The sequence below is a fragment of the Erinaceus europaeus genome, chromosome 10 (assembly GCF_950295315.1).
Source record: "Erinaceus europaeus chromosome 10, mEriEur2.1, whole genome shotgun sequence".
NCBI classification, from domain to species: Eukaryota; Metazoa; Chordata; class Mammalia; order Eulipotyphla; family Erinaceidae; genus Erinaceus; species Erinaceus europaeus.
The window spans coordinates 99,504,832-99,528,178 of record NC_080171.1 but is presented as its reverse complement, the minus strand read 5'-3'; the positions used below and the strand labels follow the sequence as shown (position 1 = coordinate 99,528,178).

Here is a 23,347-nt window from a genome sequence, read left to right as displayed (position 1 = left end):
CACATGAAGCATCTCCCCTACAGCTGGGGACTGGAGGATTGAAGCTGGGTCCTTGCACACTGTAATGTATGCACTCAACCAGGTATACCACAGCCCAGCCTCCCTCTTTTTAATATTTATTTATTATTGCACAGAGACAGAGAGAAATTGAGAGGGGGTGAGGAGATAGAGAGGGAGAAAGACAGAGACACCTGCCGCCCTACTCCACCACTCATGAAGCTTCTCCCCATGGGTGGGGATCAGGGGCTTGAACCCGGGTCCTTGTGCACTGTAATGTGAGTGCTTAATCAAGTGTGCCATTGCCTGGTCCCCTGTCCAGCCCTTTCAATACTTTTTTTCTCTCTCTCTGTTTCTTTACTACTCAGCAGCTCTGGCTTATGGTGGTACAGGGGATTGAACCTGAGACTTTGGAGCCTCAGCCATTAAAATCTTTTTGAATAGTTATTGTTACTATCTCTCCCACCCCTTTCACTACTCACTTTCTTTGTTGATTAAACAGTAAGTGGCAGAATGTGATGGAAAGAACATGAAGGCAAGCCCAGGGACCTGTGTTTGGGCCCATACTTGCTGCTAACCCACATGAAGTTTTAGCATGCACTTTCTCCATTCTGGGCCCCCACCACTGTTCTCCACTATGGAGAAGTTTCCTTTCCAAAGATGCTCAATGAAGGCACTAACAAGCTAAAAGGATGGGTTCTCTCTAACCCCAAACTCAGTCAGAGTGGCATTAACTAGTCATGTTCTTGGGGAGCTCAACTCCATCAAAACCAAAGAGATCTGAGCTAAATAAAAATTCAAGAGCAATACTCAGGTACTGCCTGCACTATAATTATTATTTCATTCTTGCCCAGTTTATTTATTTATTTATTTTATTGTTGTTGTCATTGTTGGATAGGACAGAGAGAAATGGAGAGAGGAGGGGAAGACAGAGAGGAGGAGAGAAAGATAGACACCTGCAGACCTGCTTCACCGCCTGTGAAGCGACTCCCCTGCAGGTGGGGAGCCGGGGTTCGAACCGGGATCCTTATGCCGGTCCTTGTGCTTTGCGCCACCTGCGCTTAACCCGCTGCGCTATAGCCCGACTCCCCCTTGCCCAGTTTATATTGATGAAATGGATACTCATCTCAGTCAGTGATATGGTTATACAACCAGGATTGTAGCGAGACCAGTTTGGAACTCTGCTCTTTGGAATCCTGATCCTGTGATCCTGCCTGACTCCTTGGTGCTCAAATAGCTTAGGGTGTGTGTTGTCTTGAGCCCAGAAACCAGGTGCTCATCACTTGCTCAGTATTTGCAAGCATGAGCCATGGGTCAAATGATTACCAGCATGGGCTTTGGGATGTCCATTTCTCTTAAGTCTCAGCAATAATGTTACCAACACTGGGGTATACTAAGAATGCAATAGTTTCACATATATAAAGCTCATACATAGCATACCATCTGGCATATTATTAACTGCTCAATAAATATTAGCAGTGTCAGGCTGGTGAAATAGCTCACTTAGATCGTATGCTTCTTTGCCATGCATGGGACCCAGGTTCAAGCCTGGACCCTAACCCATTGAAGGAAGCTTTGGTGCTGTGATGTCTCTTCTCTCTCTCTCTCTCTGCCTCTCAGTCTTTATCTAAAAAAAAAGTTAGCCACCTGGGAGTCGGGCTGTAGCGCAGGGGATTAAGTGCAGGTGGCGCAAAGCACAAGGACCAGCATAAGGATCCCGGTTGGAACCCCGGCTCCCCACCTGCAGGGGAGTCGCTTCACAGGCGGTGAAGCAGGTCTGCAGGTGTCTATCTTTCTCTCTTCCTCTCTGTCTTCCCCTCCTCTCTCCATTTCTCTCTGTCCTATCCAACAACGACAACAACAATAATAACTACAACAATAAAACAACAAGGGCAACAAAAGGGAATAAATAAATAAAATAAATATTAAAAAAAAAAGTTAGCCACCTAATATCAGACATCTGGAATTTACTCAGTTCCTGCTACAGTGTAAGGAGCAAGGGAGACCTGGGATAGGGAGGAAATGCAGTGTCTGCATACACCCAGTCCTCAAGGGGAGGTAGAGATCTCAGATTTGGCCTTCAGCAAACAGCTCTCTGGGGAGCTGGCCAGCCAGAGAGGAATGGCTCAGACTTCTCTTTCACCCCACTAGTCTAGAGATGAACAATGATCTGAAAATAGCTCAGCCCCATCCCTCTCTGAATCAGTTCTTACCCTTGTTTGCGACTAACTGCATCTACTTGAGGTACAGCCTCCCCAGCCCCCTTTTTTCTCGCCAATGATCATCCCATCTCATATTAGCCTTTCCCAACCCGCTTCCCCAGCCCACCCTTTAGCCACCCTCCCCGGAAGAACAGCTCCGATGAGAACCACACCCACCTTCCCCTGGTTGGAGAGGGCAGCTGCCGACCTGGCTCAGAGGAAGGACAGGTGCACCTGCCAGCAGGACGACCACTCGCAGGACTTGGTCATGGGCGCTGGGCTGCAGGACCCGCGTCAGGGCGCAGCCAGTCACGTCTCCAAACGCAGGAGCTGGGGACTGAAACTCAGAATCTCAGAAAGTCCTGCCAGCTGTGATGACGAAGTCTGGGACACTGTGATCCGCACAACCTTAGAACTAAGAGTCGCACTGTATTTAGACCCCAGTAAAATTATTTCTACAATTAAATCGCACACATTACGGGGTGTTTGTGGTTCTGAGATCTCGGTGAGGGGTGCCGACAACTCAGGGTAGGGGCGGGGCACCCAAGGGTGACCCTCACGATAAGGAGGATGGGGAAGAAGGGAGCCAGGATTTGAAGGTCAACCATTTCTTGCCTGCCATCCCCCAGCAAACTGCCCCGAGCCCCTCTACTTCCGAACCTCTGGTCACAGCTCACCGCCCAGCCGGGTGTTCCACCTTCACAGGCGCAGGTTTTTGCCCACAAGAAACATGGCCGCAAGGGCGTCGCCGGGAGGTGGGCGGAGACACTAGTTCTCGCGAGTTGCGTGAATTCATGCCTATATCCGGAGGGATAGGACCTCTATCCGGTCTTTCGGTTTTCGGCTCGGAGGAGGCCTAGGTGCAACTTTCTTCGGTCGTCCCGAATCCGGGTTCATCCGACACCAGACGCCTCCACCATGCCGCCAAAGTTCGACCCCAACGAGATCAAAGTCGGTGCGTGCTTTAGAGATGGCCTGGCCTGGGGGATGGAGCGTTCCTCCATCCTGCGAGCCACGGGCCATGCTGCCATTGCTTTTCTTTCGTCTGGCATTAAAGCTTCTGCCTGCTAGAGGCGTTTCCGATGCCGTTTTCTGGGTGCCTGCGGCCCTGGCCTAGTCTCCTCCCCGCGAGTAAATAGGGAGGCTGGACAGGACGGCCGTCGCGGCCCCGCAGCCGGCGCACCCGAGGGTAAGGTTCTTGTGCGGGCGCTGCCCCGAGGGCCGGGCCGGGCTGGTGGCCGCCGCTCCCCACGTGGCTGCCCCGCCGCCCGCTCCAGGCCCCGCCGGGGACCTGTGATGAGAAGTGCAGGCGGCATGATCTGCCGCACAAACATGCGGAGAGGTAGCTGCGGGCTGCCTCCGCGGAGACTAACCCTCCTCTCCTCCCAGTGTACCTGAGATGCACCGGCGGGGAGGTCGGCGCCACTTCTGCCCTGGCCCCCAAGATCGGGCCGCTCGGTCTGGTAAGTGCTTCTCAATCTGGGGGGCTTCCATTTGAAGTGCCGACGACTTGCCTTTTAGTCACTGGGCTGGGGACTGTAGAACCGTTAAGTGTCAGCCGAACCTCACATTTAAAAAAAAAAAAGCTGAATTTATACCCTTTTGTTGCCCTTGTTTTATTATGGTAGTCACTATTGATGTCGTTGTATTTGGATAGGACAGAGAAAACGGAGAGAGACACCTGCAGACCTGCTTCACCGCCTGTGAAGCGACTCCCCTGCGGGTGGGGAGCCGGGGGCTCGAACCGGGATCCTTATGCCGGGCCATTAGTGCTTTGCGCCACGTGCGCTTAACCCGCTGTGCTACCGCCCGACTCCATTGAACCTCACTCTTTAAGGTGTAGCATGTTAGTTCCCCACACCAGGTTTGCGGTTTTAGCCTAAGTGGAAAAAGCAATGCATGCGTGGTCCGGGAGTGGATAAAAATATTGGACTCTGAAGCATGAGGTCCCGAACTCGATACCGGGCAGCACATGTAATGTCTGATCCAAAAGGAATGCATGTAGGGGGGTTGAACCCACGAAGCTTGCACTTACACCTGTTATTACCTGGCACTTTACAGTGCCGCTGAGGTGAGGGATGGGTGGGCGGAATAAGGACTTTGAGGTCAGGGGCTTGTTGGTTTAGCGACTTGCTTAATGTGTGTAGGCAGTAAGCCTTCACTGTAAAAGCGTGAGAGTGCACGTCGTAGTGGTTGAGCATGGATTTGTATTCTCAATCCCGGCTAATGTAATGAGACAGGTTAATTGCCCACCCCTACCATTCTGTGCTGATTGCCTGAAATTTGGCATCTGTTTTCGGGGACAGTGGTTTGCCCCACATTTGGCCTCTTTAGTCCGACCATAGACATACTCTGGATATCTGGCTGGTTAATCATCACAGGGATCCTGGATATCGAATGAAGGTTTGGGTGCTGCCAGGTGGGAAGCAATGGAGAGCTTAGTCTGCACAATAGGATAATGTGGGCTTGTTCTCTTACAGTCTCCAAAAAAAGTTGGTGATGATATTGCCAAGGCTACTGGTGATTGGAAGGGTCTGAGGATCACAGTAAAACTCACAATCCAGAACAGACAGGCCCAGGTAAGTGGTTTAGGGGAGGATAGAGGCAGCAGTCTATGGAAAGTTGGCTCCATGGCCATGTGCTGCTGAACTGGAAGCAGTATCTTTGGGGGGAATGATTTGAGCTGAGTTCGACACTAAACTTGTGGAATTAGGGTCACTTAAATGTTTTCTAGGCTAGGGTGCTGGTGGTGATTTGACAGCATTTCTCATCTAGCACAGAGGTTGGCTTTTCACACTTAAGAATTTCTTCTGCAGATTGAGGTGGTGCCCTCTGCTTCAGCCCTCATCATTAAAGCCCTCAAGGAACCACCAAGAGACAGAAAGAAGCAGAAAAATAGTGAGTGACCTTGTCTGCTAACTGGTTTTAGTGTAGTGGCTTGTGGGTGGTAATATCTAATGAAACTAAGGGAGGTTGTACAAGGGTTTGATGTTAAGGGTTATTAGTGGGTCGAGCACTCAAGTAAGGTCTGATCCTTGAGTTTTTTTGTGTAAGGTAGCTGGTTATGAGGTCACCAAAGCATTACTTTTCTGTACCTAGCCACCCGCCACTGCACCTGACCAGTTCTGTTGGCTGGTGCAATCCAGTGGTGAGCTGAGATTAAACCCCAGTTTAGGAAACAGGGTTGTTCTTCATGTGGATGACTCTGTGCCGAAAACATGGGGACAATCTGAAGTTGAGTGAGAAAGGACATTGTATCCCGGCCTTAAGGTGTAACCACTGTTATTTTCTCTTTTCTCAAGTTAAGCACAGTGGAAACATCACTTTTGATGAAATTGTCAACATTGCCCGACAAATGAGGCACCGGTCTTTAGCTAGAGAACTCTCTGGTGAGTACATGAACACAGCAGCTTAACTATCTTATGGGGTTTATTCACAGGTGGGGAATATTTTGCCTCTAAAAGGGAGGGGGCCTTAAGTGATCATGGTGACTATGTTGGGCTATAATATGGGTGCCAGAGTAAAACCTGGTGGAAATTTAGAACCCTAATAAATAAATGGTACTCTGGATTTTGTATTAGGGAGATGGTATATATTTCTGCTATTGTGTGAAATAGGCCTTCCTGTCTGCTGTTAAACTCAGCACAGCACTCCCTCTACCTAGGTCTCTACAAACCACTTTACCAAACCTTTCCCAATTACAGGAACGATCAAAGAAATCCTGGGGACTGCTCAATCTGTGGGTTGCAATGTTGATGGCCGCCATCCTCATGACATCATAGATGACATCAACAGTGGTGCTGTGGAATGCCCAGCTGTAAGTGACTTTCCTTAAACATTAAGTGAAGATTAGAAGACAATTCAATATATTATGGGAGTTTTTAAAATGTCTTTACTTACAAAGTCCTTCTTATTCCCACAGAGTTAAGAATTTAAAAAGGAAGATGCTTCAATAAAGGATTACTTAAAATTCTGTTCTGATGTGTTTTTTATTGGGGTACCTGGTCAGTCTGGGGAGTTTGTGCGTTAAAAGGAGCACTGTTTTATGGTCTGGTAAAGCTGGGGGACCCTAAGGCATGAATTTCTTTGCATGACCGTTAAATATTTATCTACCCAGCCCGGAGCCATCAATGGAGTCTGCATGCATCCATGCCATTCAGATTTTGTTAGGACAAATTTGAGAGGGGAAGATGCAGACTGCAGACCTTTTCCACGTCTCCTGTCTCCTGAAGCAATCCCTTTGGCAGTGGAGAGTGGGGGCTCAAATCCAGGCATTTGTACATGGTAAAAATGTGTTCTATCTCTTGGTCCCTAGGGCCATTTGTTTTTCTAGGAATTGAGATGGTGGAGAAAAATAGTACAGGCAGCTTAACACAGGCTTGAACCTGAATCCTTGTACCTGTGTTACTGGGTAGAGATAAACTGGGGGTGTGAGAAGACCTGTTTCACTACTTAAGTTTTCCCATTGCCAGTGGGATTCAAGTGCTAGAAAAGGATGTGTGAAGACCTTTTAACAATCTAGCCACTTGGGTGGGGGTAGATAGCATAGTGGTTATGCAAAGAGACTGTCATACCTGAGGCTCTGAAGTCCCAGGTTCAATCCCCTGCACCACCATAAGCCAGAATTGAGCAGTGATCTAGTGTTTGTCTTTCTCTGCATCTCTCAAAAATACTTTAAAAAAGCTGAAAAAGTCTGACCACTAATTCCACAGTAGATTGAGCCAAGAAACAGGAACAAACACCAGTTAATACAAAAACTAGTCAGCACTATTAAACTGGTTTGTGAAGGACTAAACATGGGACTTTGGAGCTCTGGGCAATAGTCTCTTTACATAACCATTACACTCTCCACCCAAAAAATTTTAACATGACAGGAAATTTATAGGATAGCTTGTGCTCAACACTCATCTTACCCAAGGACCTCTTTCTGGGTGTAGCTAATTTCCCATAGCTTTAGAGAATAACAGCACCCACCCACGGTGAGACTATCTAGAATTTAACAGACAGCTGGAGTCCTTTACCCAATTGTCTTGGCCTTTTATTGGTGGCCAATATATTTGGCCATATAGTACCCTTCATAAAGATAAATTTCTGCTTTTCAGAGCACTGATTTGGGCTTGAATCTGGAACTAATTGTCACCAGGATCAGTGCTGATACAACAGTCAGCAGCTAGATTTTTTAAAAATTGAGGCAAGGCATTTAAGACATCTGCTTCACTACTCATGAAGCATCCATCCTTCAAAGTGTGGAGTGGGGGCTTGAACCTGGGTCTTTTCACATAGTAATATGTGCACTTAAGGTCGAGTGCATCACTTGTCTATCCTCTCTAAACAATTGGTTTATGGTGCTTCTGAGGATTGAACTTCAGGCTCAAGTTTTTGATTCCTATCTATACAGCCCCCAGCACTTGCGGTTTCTGGAGTGTTTGTTATAAGGAAAACTCAACACTGGCCCAATAGAGGTAACCGGAAATTCGGTAGTAATGCAGGTTTGAGAAGGAAGCAGTGACAATGCTTTTATTGAGTTTGTATGTTGCTCTGGCAGTAAGTGCTAGGAACTATCCAGATGTTCATAGACTTCCCTTTAACTCTCAGGTCCCAATGCATTTTGCTTATGTGCACACTTAGTCTTTGATGTGGAGCCTCTGATGTCTAATGAGAGCTGAACTACCCCTGAAGGCCTTCCCACAGTCACTACATTTATAGGGCTTTAGACCTGTATGGATTCGCTGGTGCTGAGTAAGGAATGAACTCTGGTTAAACGCTTTCCCACACTCGCTGCACTCGTATGGTTTTTCTCCAGTGTGAATTAGGTGATGGCGAATGAGGGCTGACCTTTCACTGAAAAACTTCCCACATTCATTACACTTGTATGGCTTCTCCCCAGTGTGGGTCTTTTGGTGGATTTTAAGATTTGTGCTTTGACTAAAGGCCTTGCCACACTCACTGCACTTGTAAGGCTTCTCCCCAGTGTGAGTCCTTTGGTGGTTTGCAAGATTTACACTCTGGCTGAAAGCCTTTCCACAGGTAGTACATTTGTAGGGTTTCTCCCCCGTGTGAATTCTCTGGTGCTGAATAAATGCTGCGCAGTAACCAAAGGCCTTTCCACACACACTGCACATGTAGGGCTTCTCCCCCGTGTGAACCCTCTGGTGCCTAATGAGAGATGAGCTCTGGCTAAAGGCCTTCCCGCATTCACTGCACGGATAGGGCTTCTCTCCGGTGTGGATTCTCTGATGCTGGGTCAGGGCTGAGCAGTCGCTGAAGGCTTTCTCACATTTGCTACATTTGTAAGGCTTTTCTCCAGTATGAGTTCGCTGGTGTTTGGTAAGGTCTGCATTCTGCCTGAAGGCTCTTCCACACTCACTGCATCTGTAAGGCTTCTCTTCAGTGTGAACCCTTTGGTGTTGAATGAGCGACGAGCTCTGGCTAAAGGCCTTCCCACACTCATTGCACTCATAGGGCTTCTCCCCAGTGTGGCTCTTCTGATGTTGAGAAAAGGCCGAGCAGTAATTGAAGGCTTTGCCACATTCACTACACATGTAAGGTTCCCCTCTGTGCAGCTGAATTACATCCGATTTCTTCCTGAAGGTGTCTCTGTGTGTTTCACATTCCCGGGGTATCGTTTGTACGGAACCCCTCTGTTGCGCAGAAAGGACTGCCCTCACACTGGCACTCTCCTTGGGTTCACTGCTCTTGTGCTCTGATTCCTCCGGAGGCAGCTCTACACTTAGATCTTGGAATGAGTCTTCAGAAATACCTGGCGTGGGGGTTGACCTAGATACAATCTGCCAGTCTAAAAAAATTTAGAAAAACTTTTAATTCCTTTCAAATGAACTTGCATTTGGTAAAAGATTTATCAACAAGAGAGAAAACCAGGGCACCACTGGCATATGCACTGTTGGGAACGAAGCCCTGCACTGCACTGCTGCACCACCTTTTGGGCTGTGGAACTTGTATTTAAACTTGGCTGGGAAGTGGCTCACCTTCAGGCCCCAAGTCCTCACCTGCAGGAGGGAAGCTTCATGGGTGGTAAGGCAGTGCTGCAGGTGCCTATCCCCCCCCCCCACCTCCCTTACCACCTTCTTAATTTCTCTCCCTTGGGCTTTGAACCAGGTTTCTGGCTTGCCAAGCAAAATCTTTACCAGTGGGCTGTTACCCTGGCTCAACTGTCTGAGGCTTCTTCTCTTCCCCTGATGTTCTCTGGCAGATGAGAGACAGCTGTCAAGGTAGGGTTCGTGTCACTGAGTTAAAGAACTTGCTGTACTTCCCTACCCAGACAATGTGTCAGGAGCCCCTGACACTTTTCACACTCTGGCCAATAAATATATTTCATATCCTGGCCAACACATTCACGGACTTTTGAATGATACTGCTTTTGTAATTCTGTTTATCTGGATCTTCACTGGAAAAGAGTCCTTCAAATAAACTCTCAACTGCTTAAAGTTTCAAGACTAAATTTGGGATGACTAAAAGTGGATCTGGTTTGAAAATACGCACAGTATGATTATTAATAGGCTTTTAAGGTATCATGGTAAAATTATACATTATCGGAGTCGGGCGGTGGCGCAGCGGGTTAAGCGCACATGGCACAAATCGCCAGGACCTGTGTAAGGATCCCAGTTCGAGCCCCCGGCTCCCCACCTGCAGGGGAGTCGCTTCACAGGTGGTGAAGCAGGTCTGCAGGTGTCTGTCTTTCTCTCCTCTCTGCCTTCCCCTCCTCTCTCCATTTCTCTCTGTCCTATCCAGCAACAACGACATTAATAACCACAAGATTAGAAAAGAAAACACAAGTCGAACCTGAAATGGAATTGGAGTATTACACCAAAGTAAAAGACTCTGGGGTGGGTGGGTGGGTGAGGAGAGTACAGGTCCATGAAAAATGATGAATGAAATAGTGGGGGTTGTATTGTTAAATGGGAATCTGGGGAATGTTATGCATGTAAAAAAAAAAAAAAAGAAGAAGTAGAAACGCAAAGCAGAAATTGACTGAGTTTGGAGTATGGCACCAAAGTAAGAAAGCAGAAGTATACTAGAGTTTGCAGTGAGTATCTCCCTAATACTTCCTCTCCACTTTTCCAAGCTTTGGGTCCATGATTGCTCAACAATTTGTTTGGCTTTGTATGTTAACTCTCTTTTCAGTCACCAGGTTCCAGGTGTCATCAGGATGCCGGCCAGACTTCCCTGGATTGAAGACACCACCAATGTGTCCTGGAGCTCAGCTTCCCCAGAGACCCATCCTACTAGGGAAAGAGAGAGGCAGACTGGGAGTATGGACCGACCAGTCAACGCCCATGTTCAGCGAGGAAGCAATTACAGAAGCCAGACCTTCTACCTTCTGCAACCCTCAATGACCCTGGGTCCATGCTCCCAGAGGGATAGAGAATGGGAAAGCTATCGGGGGAGGGGGTGGGATATGGAGATTGGGCGGTGGGAATTGTGTGGAGTTGTACCCCTCCTACCTTATGGTTTTGTTAATTAATCCTTTCTTAAATAAAAAAAAAAAAAAAAGAAATTGGGATAATCAGGGCTATCAGATTATCACAGAACTAAAGCCATGAATTTTCTATTTTTAGATATAGAGAGGAAGAAAGAGAGACTACAGCACTGAAACTACCTTCAATGTATGTGTGGGAGGATACACTTGAACCTGGCTTGTACACAGTGGAGCAGCACTCTGTTCAAGTGAGATATTTTGCTGGCCCATGCAATGACATTCTCAAATGACACCAAGTTGGGTGTATGTATGTGTACATGTATATGTGCATGTGTATGTGTCAAGGACTGCAGATTCCCAAAAAACAAAACAAAACAAAACAAAAAAAAAATAACCACAAGATTAGAAAAGAAAACACAAGTCGAACCTGAAATGGAATTGGAGTATTACACCAAAGTAAAAGACTCTGGGGTGGGTGGGTGGGTGGGGAGAATACAGGTCCAAGAAAAATGATGAATGAAATAGTGGGGGTTGTATTGTTAAATGGGAATCTGGGGAATGTTATGCATGTTAAAAAAAAAAAAAAGTAGAAACACAAAGCAGAAATTGACTGAGTTTGGAGTATGGCACCAAAGTAAGAAAGCAGAAGTATACTAGAGTTTGCAGTGAGTATCCCCCTAACACTTCCTCTCCACTATTCCAAGCCTTGGGTCCATGATTGCTCAACAATTTGTTTGGCTTTGTATGTTAACTCTCTTTTCAGTCATCAGGTTCCAGATGCCATCAGGATGCTGGCCAGGCTTCCCTGGATTGAAGACCCCACCAATGTGTCCTGGAACTCAGCTTCCCCAGAGACCCACCCTACTAGGGAAAGAGAGGCAGACAGGGAGTATGGACCAACCAGTCAACGCCCATGTTCAGCGAGGAAGCAATTACAGAAGCCAGACCTTCTACCTTCTGCAACCCTCAATGACCCTGGGTCCATGCTCCCAAAGGGATAGAGAATGGGAAAGCTATCAGGGGAGGGGGTGGGATATGGAGATTGGGCGGTGGGAATTGTGTGGAGTTGTACCCCTCCTACCCTATGGTTTTGTTAATTAATCCTTTCTTAAATAAAAAAGAAAAACTTTTAATTCCTTTCAAATGAACTTGCATTTGGTAAAAGATTTATCAACAAGAGAGAAAACCAGGGCACCACTGGCATATGCACTGTTGGGAACGAAGCCCTGCACTGCACTGCTGCACCACCTTTTGGGCTGTGGAACTTGTATTTAAACTTGGCTGGGAAGTGGCTCACCTTCAGGCCCCAAGTCTTCACCTGCAGGAGGGAAGCTTCATGGGTGGTGAGGCCGTGCTGCAGGTGCCTATTCCCCCCCCCCCACCTCCCTTACCACCTTCTTAATTTCTCTCCCTTGGGCTTTGAACCAGAAGGTTTCTGGTTTGCCAAGCAAAATCTTTGCCAGTGGGCTGTTACCCTGGCTCAACTGTCTGAGGCTTCTTCTCTTCCCCTGATGTTCTCTGGCAGATGAGAGACAGCTGTCAAGGTAGGGTTCGTGTCACTGAGTTAAAGAACTTGCTGTACTTCCCTACCCAGACAATGTGTCAGGAGCCCCTGACACTTTTCACACTCTGGCCAATAAATATATTTCATATCCTGGCCAACACATTCACGGACTTTTGAATGATACTGCTTTTGTAATTCTGTTTATCTGGATCTTCACTGGAAAAGAGTCCTTCAAATAAACTCTCAACTGCTTAAAGTTTCAAGACTAAATTTGGGATGACTAAAAGTGGATCTGGTTTGAAAATACGCACAGTATGATTATTAATAGGCTTTTAAGGTATCATGGTAAAATTATACATTATCGGAGTCGGGCGGTGGCGCAGCGGGTTAAGCGCACATGGCACAAATCGCCAGGACCTGTGTAAGGATCCCAGTTCGAGCCCCCGGCTCCCCACCTGCAGGGGAGTCGCTTCACAGGCGGTGAAGCAGGTCTGCAGGTGTCTGTCTTTCTCTCCTCTCTGCCTTCCCCTCCTCTCTCCATTTCTCTCTGTCCTATCCAGCAACAACGACATTAATAACCACAAGATTAGAAAAGAAAACACAAGTCGAACCTGAAATGGAATTGGAGTATTACACCAAAGTAAAAGACTCTGGGGTGGGTGGGTGGGTGAGGAGAGTACAGGTCCATGAAAAATGATGAATGAAATAGTGGGGGTTGTATTGTTAAATGGGAATCTGGGGAATGTTATGCATGTAAGAAAAAAAAAAAGAAGAAGTAGAAACGCAAAGCAGAAATTGACTGAGTTTGGAGTATGGCACCAAAGTAAGAAAGCAGAAGTATACTAGAGTTTGCAGTGAGTATCTCCCTAATACTTCCTCTCCACTTTTCCAAGCTTTGGGTCCATGATTGCTCAACAATTTGTTTGGCTTTGTATGTTAACTCTCTTTTCAGTCACCAGGTTCCAGGTGTCATCAGGATGCCGGCCAGACTTCCCTGGATTGAAGACACCACCAATGTGTCCTGGAGCTCAGCTTCCCCAGAGACCCATCCTACTAGGGAAAGAGAGAGGCAGACTGGGAGTATGGACCGACCAGTCAACGCCCATGTTCAGCGAGGAAGCAATTACAGAAGCCAGACCTTCTACCTTCTGCAACCCTCAATGACCCTGGGTCCATGCTCCCAGAGGGATAGAGAATGGGAAAGCTATCGGGGGAGGGGGTGGGATATGGAGATTGGGCGGTGGGAATTGTGTGGAGTTGTACCCCTCCTACCTTATGGTTTTGTTAATTAATCCTTTCTTAAATAAAAAAAAAAAAAAGAAATTGGGATAATCAGGGCTATCAGATTATCACAGAACTAAAGCCATGAATTTTCTATTTTTAGATATAGAGAGGAAGAAAGAGAGACTACAGCACTGAAACTACCTTCAATGTATGTGTGGGAGGATACACTTGAACCTGGCTTGTACACAGTGGAGCAGCACTCTGTTCAAGTGAGATATTTTGCTGGCCCATGCAATGACATTCTCAAATGACACCAAGTTGGGTGTATGTATGTGTACATGTATATGTGCATGTGTATGTGTCAAGGACTGCAGATTCCCAAAAAACAAAACAAAACAAAAAAAAATAACCACAAGATTAGAAAAGAAAACACAAGTCGAACCTGAAATGGAATTGGAGTATTACACCAAAGTAAAAGACTCTGGGGTGGGTGGGTGGGTAGAATACAGGTCCAAGAAAAATGATGAATGAAATAGTGGGGGTTGTATTGTTAAATGGGAATCTGGGGAATGTTATGCATGTTAAAAAAAAAAAAAAGTAGAAACACAAAGCAGAAATTGACTGAGTTTGGAGTTTGGAGTATGGCACCAAAGTAAGAAAGCAGAAGTACACTAGAGTTTGCAGTGAGTATCCCCCTAACACTTCCTCTCCACTATTCCAAGCCTTGGGTCCATGATTGCTCAACAATTTGTTTGGCTTTGTATGTTAACTCTCTTTTCAGTCATCAGGTTCCAGATGCCATCAGGATGCTGGCCAGGCTTCCCTGGATTGAAGACCCCACCAATGTGTCCTGGAACTCAGCTTCCCCAGAGACCCACCCTACTAGGGAAAGAGAGGCAGACAGGGAGTATGGACCAACCAGTCAACGCCCATGTTCAGCGAGGAAGCAATTACAGAAGCCAGACCTTCTACCTTCTGCAACCCTCAATGACCCTGGGTCCATGCTCCCAAAGGGATAGAGAATGGGAAAGCTATCAGGGGAGGGGGTGGGATATGGAGATTGGGCGGTGGGAATTGTGTGGAGTTGTACCCCTCCTACCCTATGGTTTTGTTAATTAATCCTTTCTTAAATAAAAAAGAAAAACTTTTAATTCCTTTCAAATGAACTTGCATTTGGTAAAAGATTTATCAACAAGAGAGAAAACCAGGGCACCACTGGCATATGCACTGTTGGGAACGAAGCCCTGCACTGCACTGCTGCACCACCTTTTGGGCTGTGGAACTTGTATTTAAACTTGGCTGGGAAGTGGCTCACCTTCAGGCCCCAAGTCCTCACCTGCAGGAGGGAAGCTTCATGGGTGGTGAGGCCGTGCTGCAGGTGCCTATTCCCCCCCCCCCACCTCCCTTACCACCTTCTTAATTTCTCTCCCTTGGGCTTTGAACCAGAAGGTTTCTGGTTTGCCAAGCAAAATCTTTGCCAGTGGGCTGTTACCCTGGCTCAACTGTCTGAGGCTTCTTCTCTTCCCCTGATGTTCTCTGGCAGATGAGAGACAGCTGTCAAGGTAGGGTTCGTGTCACTGAGTTAAAGAACTTGCTGTACTTCCCTACCCAGACAATGTGTCAGGAGCCCCTGACACTTTTCACACTCTGGCCAATAAATATATTTCATATCCTGGCCAACACATTCACGGACTTTTGAATGATACTGCTTTTGTAATTCTGTTTATCTGGATCTTCACTGGAAAAGAGTCCTTCAAATAAACTCTCAACTGCTTAAAGTTTCAAGACTAAATTTGGGATGACTAAAAGTGGATCTGGTTTGAAAATACGCACAGTATGATTATTAATAGGCTTTTAAGGTATCATGGTAAAATTATACATTATCGGAGTCGGGCGGTGGCGCAGCGGGTTAAGCGCACATGGCACAAATCGCCAGGACCTGTGTAAGGATCCCAGTTCGAGCCCCCGGCTCCCCACCTGCAGGGGAGTCGCTTCACAGGCGGTGAAGCAGGTCTGCAGGTGTCTGTCTTTCTCTCCTCTCTGCCTTCCCCTCCTCTCTCCATTTCTCTCTGTCCTATCCAGCAACAACGACATTAATAACCACAAGATTAGAAAAGAAAACACAAGTCGAACCTGAAATGGAATTGGAGTATTACACCAAAGTAAAAGACTCTGGGGTGGGTGGGTGGGTGAGGAGAGTACAGGTCCATGAAAAATGATGAATGAAATAGTGGGGGTTGTATTGTTAAATGGGAATCTGGGGAATGTTATGCATGTAAAAAAAAAAAAAAAGAAGAAGTAGAAACGCAAAGCAGAAATTGACTGAGTTTGGAGTATGGCACCAAAGTAAGAAAGCAGAAGTATACTAGAGTTTGCAGTGAGTATCTCCCTAATACTTCCTCTCCACTTTTCCAAGCTTTGGGTCCATGATTGCTCAACAATTTGTTTGGCTTTGTATGTTAACTCTCTTTTCAGTCACCAGGTTCCAGGTGTCATCAGGATGCCGGCCAGACTTCCCTGGATTGAAGACACCACCAATGTGTCCTGGAGCTCAGCTTCCCCAGAGACCCATCCTACTAGGGAAAGAGAGAGGCAGACTGGGAGTATGGACCGACCAGTCAACGCCCATGTTCAGCGAGGAAGCAATTACAGAAGCCAGACCTTCTACCTTCTGCAACCCTCAATGACCCTGGGTCCATGCTCCCAGAGGGATAGAGAATGGGAAAGCTATCGGGGGAGGGGGTGGGATATGGAGATTGGGCGGTGGGAATTGTGTGGAGTTGTACCCCTCCTACCTTATGGTTTTGTTAATTAATCCTTTCTTAAATAAAAAAAAAAAAAAGAAATTGGGATAATCAGGGCTATCAGATTATCACAGAACTAAAGCCATGAATTTTCTATTTTTAGATATAGAGAGGAAGAAAGAGAGACTACAGCACTGAAACTACCTTCAATGTATGTGTGGGAGGATACACTTGAACCTGGCTTGTACACAGTGGAGCAGCACTCTGTTCAAGTGAGATATTTTGCTGGCCCATGCAATGACATTCTCAAATGACACCAAGTTGGGTGTATGTATGTGTACATGTATATGTGCATGTGTATGTGTCAAGGACTGCAGATTCCCAAAAAACAAAACAAAACAAAAAAAAATAACCACAAGATTAGAAAAGAAAACACAAGTCGAACCTGAAATGGAATTGGAGTATTACACCAAAGTAAAAGACTCTGGGGTGGGTGGGTGGGTAGAATACAGGTCCAAGAAAAATGATGAATGAAATAGTGGGGGTTGTATTGTTAAATGGGAATCTGGGGAATGTTATGCATGTTAAAAAAAAAAAAAAGTAGAAACACAAAGCAGAAATTGACTGAGTTTGGAGTTTGGAGTATGGCACCAAAGTAAGAAAGCAGAAGTACACTAGAGTTTGCAGTGAGTATCCCCCTAACACTTCCTCTCCACTATTCCAAGCCTTGGGTCCATGATTGCTCAACAATTTGTTTGGCTTTGTATGTTAACTCTCTTTTCAGTCATCAGGTTCCAGATGCCATCAGGATGCTGGCCAGGCTTCCCTGGATTGAAGACCCCACCAATATGTCCTGGAACTCAGCTTCCCCAGAGACCCACCCTACTAGGGAAAGAGAGGCAGACAGGGAGTATGGACCGACCAGTCAACGCCCATGTTCAGCGAGGAAGCAATTACAGAAGCCAGACCTTCTACCTTCTGCAACCCTCAATGACCCTGGGTCCATGCTCCCAAAGGGATAGAGAATGGGAAAGCTATCAGGGGAGGGGGTGGGATATGGAGATTGGGCGGTGGGAATTGTGTGGAGTTGTACCCCTCCTACCCTATGGTTTTGTTAATTAATCCTTTCTTAAATAAAAAAGAAAAACTTTTAATTCCTTTCAAATGAACTTGCATTTGGTAAAAGATTTATCAACAAGAGAGAAAACCAGGGCACCACTGGCATATGCACTGTTGGGAACGAAGCCCTGCACTGCACTGCTGCACCACCTTTTGGGCTGTGGAACTTGTATTTAAACTTGGCTGGGAAGTGGCTCACCTTCAGGCCCCAAGTCTTCACCTGCAGGAGGGAAGCTTCATGGGTGGTGAGGCAGTGCTGCAGGTGCCTATTCCCCCCCCCCCCACCTCCCTTACCACCTTCTTAATTTCTCTCCCTTGGGCTTTGAACCAGAAGGTTTCTGGCTTGCCAAGCAAAATCTTTGCCAGTGGGCTGTTACCCTGGCTCAACTGTCTGAGGCTTCTTCTCTTCCCCTGATGTTCTCTGGCAGATGAGAGACAGCTGTCAAGGTAGGGTTCGTGTCACTGAGTTAAAGAACTTGCTGTACTTCCCTACCCAGACAATGTGTCAGGAGCCCCTGACACTTTTCACACTCTGGCCAATAAATATATTTCATATCCTGGCCAACACATTCACGGACTTTTGAATGATACTGCTTTTGTAATTCTGTTTATCTGGATCTTCACTGGAAAAGAGTCCTTCAAATAAACTCTCAACTGCTTAAAGTTTCAAGACTAAATTTGGGATGACTAAAAGTGGATCTGGTTTGAAAATACGCACAGTATGATTATTAATAGGCTTTTAAGGTATCATGGTAAAATTATACATTATCGGAGTCGGGCGGTGGCGCAGCGGGTTAAGCGCACATGGCACAAATCGCCAGGACCTGTGTAAGGATCCCAGTTCGAGCCCCCGGCTCCCCACCTGCAGGGGAGTCGCTTCACAGGTGGTGAAGCAGGTCTGCAGGTGTCTGTCTTTCTCTCCTCTCTGCCTTCCCCTCCTCTCTCCATTTCTCTCTGTCCTATCCAGCAACAACGACATTAATAACCACAAGATTAGAAAAGAAAACACAAGTCGAACCTGAAAAGGAATTGGAGTATTACACCAAAGTAAAAGACTCTGGGGTGGGTGGGTGGGTGAGGAGAGTACAGGTCCATGAAAAATGATGAATGAAATAGTGGGGGTTGTATTGTTAAATGGGAATCTGGGGAATGTTATGCATGTAAAAAAAAAAAAAAAAGAAGAAGTAGAAACGCAAAGCAGAAATTGACTGAGTTTGGAGTATGGCACCAAAGTAAGAAAGCAGAAGTACACTAGAGTTTTCAGTGAGTACCCTCTCTAACACTTCCTCTCCACTATTCCAAGCTTTGGGTCCATGATTGCTCAACAATTTGTTTGGCTTTGTATGTTAACTCTCTTTTCAGTCATCAGGTTCCAGATGCCATCAGGATGCTGGCCAGGCTTCCCTGGATTGAAGACCCCACCAATGTGTCCTGGAGCTCAGCTTCCCCAGAGACCCACCCTACTAGGAAAAGAGAGAGGCAGACAGGGAGTATGGACCGACCAGTCAACGCCCATGTTCAGCGAGGAAGCAATTACAGAAGCCAGACCTTCTACCTTCTGCAACCCTCAATGACCCTGGGTCCATGCTCCCAGAGGGATAGAGAATGGGAAAGCTATTGGGGAGGGGGTGGGATATGGAGATTGGGTGGTGGGAATTGTGTGGAATTGTACCCCTCCTACCCTATGGTTTTGTTAATTAATCCTTTCTTAAATAAAAAAAAATAAATTAAAAAAAAAAAATGATGAATGAAATAGTGGGGGTTGTATTGTTAAATGGGAATCTGGGGAATGTTATGCATGTACAAACTATTGTATTTACTTTTGAATGTAAAGCATTAATTCCCCAATAAATAAATTATTTAAAAAAAATAATTAAAAAAAAAGGTAAGAATTTGGTGAGTAGCCGATTTTTTTTTGCCCAATATTCCCCCCTTTTTTGTAACTGACTTATTGCAGTGATTTAAAAAAAATATTCACAATAATTATTTTTTTGTTGTTGTAGTTATTATTGTTGCTGTTATTGATGTTGTTGGATAGGACAGAGAGAAATGGAGAGAGGAAGGGAAGACAGAGGGGGAGAGAAAGATAGACAACTGCAGACCTGCTTCACCTCCTGTGAAGTGACTCCCCTGGGGCTCAAAACGGGATCCTTACACTGGTCCTTGGTCTTGGTACCACCTGCGCTTAACCCGCTGCACTACCGCCAGACTCCCCCACAATAATTCTGAGTGGTATATTCAGACAGTAAACTCAAAATACTGAGAGTAAACAATCTACTCAAAGTTACACAGTTAGTATGAGGGCCAGAGAGAAGTGTAGCAGTAGGCATCACAGCTGGAGGTGTGAGTAAAGGTGGGCACTTGTGAGCCCCAGTGAGGTAGATCTCAAGTCTGGACTGCAAAGCCAACAAAGAGGACTCTCAAATTCCCCCCCCACACACACACACACACCCCACATAAAGGCCAGCAATATCGCCTCTCAGACATCTCCCTGACTGGGAGGCTTTGCTTCACTCTGGAGTCAGACAGACCTTCCTTCAATTTTCAGCTTCATCACAGAGGTTCTGAACCAGCAAGTTAGCTGCTGTCAGCTTTAATGACCTCATCTGCAATAATATCTACCTCATGTGGTCCGGGAGGTGGTGCAGTGGATAAAGTATTGGATTCTCAACCATGAGGTTCTGAGTTCAATCCCCAGCAGCACATTGTCTCCTCCTTTCTCATGAATAAATAAATTCATAAAAAAAATTTATAATATCTACCTCGTGGGTTAAAACAATCAGATGCAGGCTGGGGAGACAGTATAATGGCTATGCAAATGACTTTCTTTTCTTTTCTTAACCAAAGCACTGATCAGCTCTATTCATGCTTGAGGCTCTATTAGCCAGAGCTTGAGCAGTACTCTGGCCTTTCTTTCTATCATTAAAGTATTAAAAAATAAAACAATCAGATGCACTAGAGTGTGTTTGAAAGGGGCTTTGTGGAACTGAGAAATAGCACTTTTGAGTCTGCGACTCGAGGTGTCAGGTTCAGTCCTCAGCACCACCATCTGCCAGAGCTGTGCAATGGTCTGGTTAAAAATAAAATTATTTATTTATTTATTTTATAGGAACTTTTGTTCCTGAGACTCTCACTAGCTCAGTGACTGTACACTAACCTGGACAGGTGTTCCTTAGGCCCCTTCCCTCCAACATGCATGGTTCTTCTCTTTGTTCCACTTGGGAGTTCATGCCAGACCGAGTAACTGGAAGTCCTATTTAAGGGGAAGGAAATGGGCTTTAGAGATCCGTGCTAAGTACTATTTACTTGGTACCAGGTACTACTGAATACAACAGTAAATAAGATACACATAGTGTCCTGGTTCTTGGTATAGTATTGCTAGAAGAAGCTAAAGAAATCAAACATTACACTTGCACATCTATGGTGCTGACTTGTCTCTCATATAAAATTACATTAAAAGAAAAACGGAGGGAGAAAAAAGGGCAGAAGATAACTTTTTACTCTTATAATGAGGCTTTGTAATAGGATATATTGTAAGTGATTTGGATAGGCCAGCAAAATAGCTCCTTTGGATAGAGTGCTACTTTGCCGTGTGTGTAACACCCAGGCTTGAGCCCAGTTCCCACCTCACTGAGGAAGCTTTGGTACTGTGGTCTCTTTCACTCTTTGGCTTCTGTCTCTATTAAAAGAAACAAACAAAAAAACGGGGACGGGGGAAGGGGTTTGGTGAGTTCATGTGGGAAAGGCACCTGCAGGTGACCAGATTGAAGCCCCAGTGGGGGTGGGGTGCCTGGGGATGGAGGAAGCTTTTTCAGTGCTGTGGTGTTTCTCCCTCTCTTCCTACCTGAAAAAGTTAGCTCAAAGAGGTGAAGATATACTGATGACACAACAGTTACTTAGTAAAAAGCTCTTAATAAAATGGCAAATTCACTCAAAGAAGGCTTTAGGCTGTAACAGGCTCTCAAATATACCATATCCACTACTTATCAAGAGTGTGAAAATCATATAGCCTCTCAAAGTCTCATTTTTATCAGGGTAAAATGAGAAAAGTAGTTCCCTATTTTTTTCCCTTTTTTAAATGTCTTTATTGGGGAATTAATGTTTTACATTCAACAGTAAATACAATAGTCTGTACATGCATAACAGTCCCCAGTTTCCCATATAATCGTACAACCCCCACTAGGTCCTCTGTCATCCTTCTTGGACCTGTATTCTCCCCACCCACCCACCCCCACCCCAGAGTCTTTTACTTTGGTGAGATACACCAATTTCATTTCAGGTTCTACTTTTTTTTTTTTTTTGCCTCCAGGATTATTGCTGGGGTTCAGTGCCTGCATTATGATTCCACTGCTCCTGGAGGCCATTTTTCCCATTTTGTTGCCCTTGTTATTGTTGCCATTGCTGCTATTGTTGGACAGGACAAGAGAGAACCCGAGAGAGGAGGGGAAGACACACGTGAAAGATAGACAGACACCTGCAGACCTGCTTCACCACCGCCTATGAAGGGACTCCCCTGCAGGTGGGGAGCCAGGGGCTCAAACTGGGATCCTTGCACCGGTCCTTGCACTTAACGTCATGTGCGCTTAACCGCCCAGCCCTCAAGTAAAATTCCTTTTAAAGGTGTTCTCAGGATGAAATGAAAATGCAGATCAGGGGTCAGGTGGTGGTGCACCTGGTTAGGTGCATACATTACAGTGCACAAAGACCCAAGTTCAAGTCCCTGGTCCCCATCTGCAGGGGGAAAGCTTTGAGTGGTGGAGCAGGGCTGCAGGTGTCTCTCTCTCTCTCCCCGCTTCTCAATTTCTGTCTCTCCCAAATAACAAATATAAAAAAACTAAATGAAAAAATTTTAAATGCAGATCAAACAGCAGGAACAACACCTAGCGTGTTGTATTATTTAAAATTATTACATATGGGCAAGGGTAGACAGCATAATGATTATGCAAGCAGACTTTCTTGCCTGAGGCTTCAAAGTCCCAGGTTCAATCCCCTGCACCACCATAAACCAGAGAGCTGAGCAGTGCTGATAGGGAAAAGAAAAAAAAAAACTTTAAATATAATAATTACATATTATAGTTATTTGAAGACTACATTGCAAATTTAAGACATTTACTTAATCAAAAGAAGTAATGACAAGGTAGTATTCATTCTATTAATTCAAGGTTGCCTAAATATAGTATTATCAACCTACATAAGGCCTCCTATTAGAAAAGGAGGGGGCCAGGCAGTAGCGCACTGAGTTAAGCGAACTTAGTACAAAGCGCAAGGATACTGGTTCGAGCCACCAGCTCCCCACCTGCAGGGGGCTCGCTTCACAAGCGGTGATCTTTCTCTTGCCTTCTATCTCAGGCAGAGAGACATGGAGGCTTTAATGCAGGAAGCAGTGTTTATTATGCCTGCAGACTTGGCTGGATTAATGTGCAAAAAAGAAACTGAGCCCTGGGCATTTTTATACAGTCATCAACTTTCCCATAGTCACAAGCTTAACAGGTTATTTTTAATTTTTTTTTTTTTTCCTGTATGAAGAGAGTACAACTTGCTTGGGTTATCAGCAGACTGTTGAGCAGAAGTAGCAGATTCTAAGGCTGCTGACAAGGGTACTTTGATTACAGCAGTAGAGAGGCCTGTTTATGCTGGGAGGAGGAGGGAAGACTGCTGCCAACTGCATTTTTCAACTAAGACGTTAACTGTTGCTTCTCTCTTGACAGGTCAGCCCTTAGCTGCTGCCTCTGGTTGAGCACGTCCTCATGGAATCAATAAGCTGCTGTTCAGAACTTCGCTGGCTAGATTTAAGAAAGGCCAGAAGATCAGAAGGGATAATGCAACCAAAAGTCTTTTGCACCAGTTCATTAAGCTAGAATACTCAGCGATTATTGAGGACTGAGGTCCTCAAACTTTTCTGACCCCGAATTTATTCCAAGAAGTGCGGGCCCCAACCACTGGTGTTAAGGATTAAAGGGGCTCCACAACGGAGCTGGTGAAAAGCGCTGGGATGAGAATCTGGATTGCCTGTGAACCGCTCCCTCCAACACTCCTCACCTCCTTCCTCCAGCGTGTAGGTACCACCAACACCCAGCAGCTTTCAGGCGCGTCGCTTTACGAAAGCTCAGTCAAGCTCTGC

The 23,347-nt window shown here is 45.8% G+C and overlaps 3 protein-coding genes and 1 non-coding gene across 13 annotated transcripts in view; 2 read left to right on the top strand and 2 right to left on the bottom strand.

Moving 5' to 3' along the window:
* Positions 1-23,293, bottom strand: part of LRSAM1 (leucine rich repeat and sterile alpha motif containing 1) — a 90,964-nt gene extending 67,671 nt beyond the window's left edge. For 4 of the 10 annotated variants that reach the window (XM_060200179.1, XM_060200187.1, XM_060200186.1 and 1 more), the window contains exons 1-3: positions 23,266-23,293; positions 20,384-20,479; positions 2,407-2,535 (exon numbers count right to left, since the gene is read on the bottom strand). The gene's annotated coding sequence lies outside the window, so the exon portion shown is untranslated. The other 6 variants (XM_060200181.1, XM_060200183.1, XM_060200185.1 and 3 more) reach the window with 6 other exon arrangements.
* On the top strand, positions 3,019-6,171 carry RPL12 (ribosomal protein L12). The gene is made up of 7 exons (XM_016190697.2): positions 3,019-3,153; positions 3,588-3,661; positions 4,679-4,777; positions 5,015-5,096; positions 5,501-5,587; positions 5,903-6,015; positions 6,121-6,171. Exons 1-7 carry the CDS (start codon positions 3,117-3,119, stop codon positions 6,124-6,126), a joined length of 498 nt encoding a protein of 165 aa, XP_016046183.1. The 5' UTR covers positions 3,019-3,116; the 3' UTR covers positions 6,127-6,171.
* Positions 5,301-5,428, top strand: LOC132541109 (small nucleolar RNA SNORA65). The gene has a single exon (XR_009552284.1). It is a non-coding gene; the product is annotated as a small nucleolar RNA SNORA65 (small nucleolar RNA).
* On the bottom strand, positions 7,698-23,302 carry ZNF79 (zinc finger protein 79). Its single transcript, XM_016190695.2, has 3 exons — positions 23,266-23,302; positions 20,384-20,479; positions 7,698-8,994 (listed from the first exon to the last, which is right to left on the bottom strand). Exons 2-3 carry the CDS (start codon positions 20,454-20,456, stop codon positions 7,823-7,825), a joined length of 1,245 nt encoding a protein of 414 aa, XP_016046181.1. The 5' UTR covers positions 20,457-20,479; positions 23,266-23,302; the 3' UTR covers positions 7,698-7,822.
* Positions 23,303-23,347: the final 45 nt, after the last annotated feature.